Consider the following 5,970-nt stretch of genomic DNA (forward strand, 5'->3'; position numbering starts at 1 on the left):
ACAGGGTGGCGACAAGCAAGGCTCCAGTGACGTCTTTATCCCGAGATAATGAAGGGATTTGCCTCCAAAGCTTTTTGTGTACATCACAATACCAATAGTGATCATTATTTTAACAATTCATTCCTAAATGGATTTGTTTAAAGACAAAGAAGTCATCACTGTAGCAGTTCATATCAGCAGCTGAGAATAAGATGACGTTCTGATGATCACACCAGTTCTTAGCTTAGAGGAAGCTTGAGTGTTTGGTCATACATTTCCCAATTTCTCTCTCCTTACCCTCTGAGAAGATCCGGCTTCAAGCCTTTGGCCATGCATTTCCAAAGTGTTGAACCTGAGTGACTCACCTCGGTCGGTGTTCCATCCTTTGTTTTCTCTCCTTTTCGCGAGAAAGTAAAAAGAAACGAAACAGACAAACTCATAACAGCAGTTACAGAAGCAGATCATAAATTTTTTTTAAAAATAATGTCAGGAGAGAAGCCCTAACCTCAGAAATTCGAATTTTTTAAAAAATTTGGGGGGCCCACCCCCCGAACCCCCGGTGTTCTCAAACGGCGAAGCTTTACCGCTTCCGGTTTTGAATCCAATCCCTAACCTCAGAAATTGGATCCAAAACCTCATCAAAAAAGAAAAGCTTACATACTATAACAGGAGGTGAAGCAGAGGGAGAGAAGCCCTCGTCCATCAATGCATGTGAGAGGTAAAGTTGAGTGTTCATCAGAGGGTCGGGGATCCATATAGCACTACAACAGTATGGAGCCAGCGTCGGTCGGTCAGCGTGGGCTTTCCCGAAGGAAAGTCCGTTGGTTCCCTCGGTGGGATTAGTTCCAACAACCCCTACGGACTTAACCGAATACTACCTGAACCAACTAGATCTCCGCCTTCTTGTACGTACCACTGATTGAGGGAACCCACGGCGAAGCCTTACCTACCCGGTATTGAATCCCATCCCTTACCTCAGAGATGGCATCCAATACCTGACTTCCATAACCAAACCAAACACCTAACGGAATAAACAGCCCTGACTCTTAGACCAATTCAGGCAACCTCACCAAATCGAAGAAAAAAAGGCTCCATTCTTCTATAAGGAGGTGAGACTAGAGCTGAAGTGCCCTCGCCCTTTGAGAGGATTGAGCGGAGAACATTAAGTAAGTGAATCAAAAGGTTTAGAGATCCAGAATTGATACATACAAGAAGGCAGATATATGTTGGGTTAGGTAAAATTCGGTAGGCAAATAGCTGTGCCATAGGAAAAGAAAAGTAGAACTACTCCCACCAAATCGATGAACCAACGGGGTGGTGTCCCAACGCGATCGACCGATACTGGCTCCATACGGATACAACAAAACACTGTATGGAACCTGAACCTCGCAAACTTAGGTTCGGAAAACTTTAAAGATTTCTGGGGAAGGGAAGGTTTCCCTTCCCCCGAACCCCCTCCCCTTCCTATCTTTTATAGGATATTCTTACCCCCCTTCGGCCTCCGGCCTCGTCCCCCTCAGGGGGAATATTCCTGAAATCAGATCAGAGGTTCTGAATTTTCTTTCAAAATATTATATTTTCTTCCATATAAAGGCTATTGTTTTGATTGCAATAATGGCTAAATGATGGCCATTACATTACTAAAGGTAGGGATGCAATCGGTCGGATTGGCTCATAAATAATTATGGCCCAACCTGGTTTCTTATTCGGGTTCTAATTTTTGACTCAGGCCCAACCCAATAAAACATCAGGTCGGGTTGGATCCACGACTATAGATTTTGACCCAACGGGTCATTCAGATCCGGTCGGATCCATGTCTAATCCAGACCCAACCTAAAAAATTCAGATCCGGATCTAGATCTAGGTTTGGGTATTGTTTTTGTCGAACAAGTCGAGAGCTTTTTGGTGATCACCCCACCGAGTGAATCCATGGAGGAGGATGATGTAGAGGGTGTCGGTTGTGTGGCCGTCGAGAGAGCAGCGAGCATCGTTGACGATGATAGCGGCGTCAGCTAATTGGCCAGCGCAGCAGAAAGCGCGGAGGGGGAAGCGAAAGATGAGCTTGAGGTGGGGGCGGGCGGAGACACCGTCGGCGCAGGGGCAGGGGTGGGAGGGGAGGAGGCGGAGAAGGGGGTCGAGGCGACTGGTGGCGAGGAGCGTGCGAACCATCCACTCGTAGGTGCGGGGATCGTGGCGGAAGGAGTTAACGTTGGCGGCCCAAAAGAAGACATTGAGGTCATAGGGGCGAGGCCAGGGTGGTGTCGAAGGCGGTAGAGGAGGAGGTGGAGAAGGTCGAAAGGGGTGAAGGATGGGTTGAGGTGGGAACGGAAGAAGTAGGCGAGGTGGGAAGGGGGTGCAGGGGAGAGGGAGAGGACAAGAGCCGGGGGGAGGAAGGATTGGGGACGACGCCATGGCTAGGGTCAAGGTTAGGGTTAGGGTTCGGGAGAGGATTCTTTCTCAATGAAGAGACGGTGGAAGGAGAAGGGTGCAATCTTAAAGTAGTGAAGAGTGAAGCGATTGGGCCTCTGTCCTCACGGAGTCGAACTGACAGAGCGACGGAGAGAATCAAGTGATTGAGCGATTTTTCCTACGACTGTGGCCTGTGGGCCCAAATGAATAATTCGGGTTCGGTCGGGTCGAATTGTTGGGTAAACAATCCAAAATTGATCCAAAAAATAATGAGTCTGGTCCGAGTCAGGTCGAGATTCGATAAACCCAGATTCCAATCCGAAAAATGGAATGAATCTAATTTTAGAACTCGACCCGCCCACGGGTCCTCTAAAAAGGATCGGATCGGGTCAGGTCGGGTTACGGGTCAACCCCAACCCATTTGCAGCTTTAATTAGAGGTATCTAGGATGGCTAGACTGGAGGTTTTTTTCTTTACCCTTTGGTTAAAAAATGGTTCGGATTGGATCTAAAATGCAACTTATACTTCCCTTTCATGTGTCGAGTAATTCTTATTTTGTGCATCATTATTTTTCAAGAGAATATGATTCTTCCTAAAAAGTATATAAAACTTATTGAAATGTATTATAAATTCCTCTTTGTTTACCTTTTGTACACTATTAAATTATACATAATCTCACCTATTATAGTATGCACAATATTGGATATTACAGCTGCCCCATATTGTATGCACAATTTTGGCATATCACTTCAAATCAATCTCCAAAAATTATAGAATTTGATTGTTATATTCAAATTTAGTATTTGTACCAAATCATAGGATTTTACTATTGTATTATACTATATCAAGTCTCTAGTATTTTTTTTATAATTATAAGATTTTATTGTTGTATTCCACTATATCTAAAACTCAACTTGTATATAAAGCACACTACTATTATGAACAGAATAAGCAATTCAAATCTTATTTCTAATATAAATTTTTTATCCACAACTTCCTTCCTTTTTAGAATGATGAGCACGAATATGTCTATAATTTTGGACCGGTTGAGGAGAAAAAAGCAGTGCAAGATAGATCAGTTAACTATCATCAAGCGTAGGTCAAAAGACATACAAACATAAGCAATTAGGCTGGACAAAGAGAAGACTTGGCTCGAAAGATGAAGCATCATAGATGTAGGAAGTAGAATTTCAAGCCAGCTGCAAGTTGCCGAGGCAGAAACCTTCCAAGGCTTCACCAGTTTAGAGGAGTCATTTGCAAGGATTTTGATGCATTTTGGAACTGCACATCCTTTAAACTCAGTAACGGGGAGAGAATCATATTTTGGGAAGATGCTTGGCTTGCTCCGATCCCTTTTGCCTCCCTTAAAAGAAAAAGGGAATCAATCATCTATAGTTTAAGATTGAAGCTGGCTAAATTGCATAGTGAACTAGATTATAATAGAAAGGACTGATATATAAGTATGGGTTATTACTTGGAGCGAGCAAGTCAGAATTAGAGCTGCTAAATTGTGTAGTTCGAGATAAGCGAGAAGTGGTCCATGTTTTCTGAAGGAAGCCTTTTTATTCAATGTCTTAATTTTGTAGATAAGTAGTGGATGGATTCGCTTACCCGTTAAACAGAATTATTATACACTTGGCTTATGTTATGAGTTGAGCTGATCATAGGCCATCCCTTGGGCCTAAACTATATATATTTGTAATCAAGCTTTGGGCTGGGCCTATATAAAGTTGGATATTTTCTATGCTCAAGCCCAACCCATGATCGGCTTTACTTATGAGCCCGATCATCGATCTTGGAAGAAAACCTCTAGATGTCAATATTGGATTGGAACTGGATGACTTCTCTTCTCTCGTATCAGCATCCAGTTCTTAGGCATCTGGCACGAAGCATTCGACAACTGCAAAGCATAGAAAATGACCAAATAATGTTGGAAATGCATGCATGGGAAATTGCCGTCAATGCGGTTGCCCAATTCTATAATACATCATTACACTAGTTAGTGTGCCAGAGATTTTTTTTTTTATACAAAAAGAAAGAATGTGTGAGTTATTATTACCATACTTTTGAAGACTCGTATAGGTATATGTTTAGTTTTATATTGGCTATATTCAAGATAGATCTTTGGTACTTAAATAATACTTTTTGGCCGGTTATTTTGGATGAGATCTTTAGTCATTATAAAAGATATTAAAGCGAATCTAACCTACATGTTATATAGACTATAGAATATTGCAATATGAGTCAGGACTTAAATGTGAGAAACATGCGAGATTTATAGTTTCAGTTTATGCGAAAGTACAATTTTGGAAGTTCACACGTGTGGGATCATTTACATGGCATTGCTATTTTTGGAAGAACCACTTTCAAGACAATTTATAATGAGCAATCTTCTCCAAATATGTTATTAATAAATCAAATAATTGAGCTTTGGATACATGCAATTCACTATAATTGCAAACACCAAATGGCCAACAAAGTGGTAAGGCTGTGACCAGCCCAACAAGATTGCATTTGTTCCGTACTATATATAACGGCATCACAATTCCAGTTTTGGAGGACAGCTCATGATATCTGGTAATTTCTTGCTTGCCTATATATAACAAGCCTTGATTTCTGTGTCCTTGGAATTTGAAGTGCTTGGCATTTTGAGTGGCATTCTATATATTTATTAAAGAGGGGGAAAGGAAATATTTATATGCATGGACAGCTATTTTTTAGCATAATTATTGGCAGTGAAGAATATTTACAGCTTGATTAGATATATAAAAAATGTTGGATAGAGGAAGTGATGCTTCAAAATCTGCTACATTAGCAGGGACTCAATAAATTTATTGATCGACTAACTTATATGGGATAGAGAAATATAAATATTGTTTGGCAATATTTAAAGAGGTGCCTAATGCCTTGAAAACAAATGAAACCCCCTACATTTTAAAGGGTAATAAATGAAATTGTTCATGAATTTCATTCCATTAGGAACTAAATACATCAAACCAAAAAAAAGTTCTATCTTATTAACCAGCGTAAATAAAAAGAGAAAAAAATCTAGTAAAATGCACATTTTACTAACTAATAGGATGAATATGGCCAGTTAGAATTCTTTTATACTTTTGAATCTTGATATAGTCCTTTCATTGCAAAATTTAGGTAAGAGGAAGATATGATTGTTCGTTTTCTTGTCTTACCATTATCTAAGAATTGCATTCCAAACCCTAAATTGATAGATGAGGTCGATCAACCAATCAATATTTCCGATATTTTTTTTAAACACTGTTTATTGATCATAAACATTGATTTACCAATTCTGAAATCATATAATAAATTGCTTGTCCAACTACATCTATCTATAAATTAATTATCCCTCTCGATCATACTAGTTATAAAGCTCATGTAGTTTGCACAATTTTTTATGCCTTTCGATCTTTTTTTTCTTTAGTTAAAAACAAAAATAAAAATTCAATAGAGAGAAGCAATTTTATATTTTTTTCTCTTCTCATTCAATTCGAATCTTCTATTTTTTTTTGCTTATCTAAAATTAATTTGGATGGTAGACTTTTTTTTTTTTTTTTTTTATGAAAG

At 39.6% G+C, this 5,970-nt stretch overlaps 1 protein-coding gene across 1 annotated transcript; it reads right to left on the reverse strand.

Annotated features, from left to right (window-relative positions):
- Nucleotides 1-1,839: 1,839 nt before the first annotated feature.
- Nucleotides 1,840-2,391, reverse strand: LOC120110392 (pentatricopeptide repeat-containing protein At2g36240-like). The gene has a single exon (XM_039125216.1). The coding sequence runs from the start codon at nt 2,389-2,391 to the stop codon at nt 1,840-1,842; it is 552 nt and encodes a 183-aa protein (XP_038981144.1).
- Between the last annotated feature and the right edge of the window lie 3,579 nt (nt 2,392-5,970).

This window comes from Phoenix dactylifera, chromosome 4 (assembly GCF_009389715.1).
Source record: "Phoenix dactylifera cultivar Barhee BC4 chromosome 4, palm_55x_up_171113_PBpolish2nd_filt_p, whole genome shotgun sequence".
Taxonomy (NCBI): domain Eukaryota; kingdom Viridiplantae; phylum Streptophyta; class Magnoliopsida; order Arecales; family Arecaceae; genus Phoenix; species Phoenix dactylifera.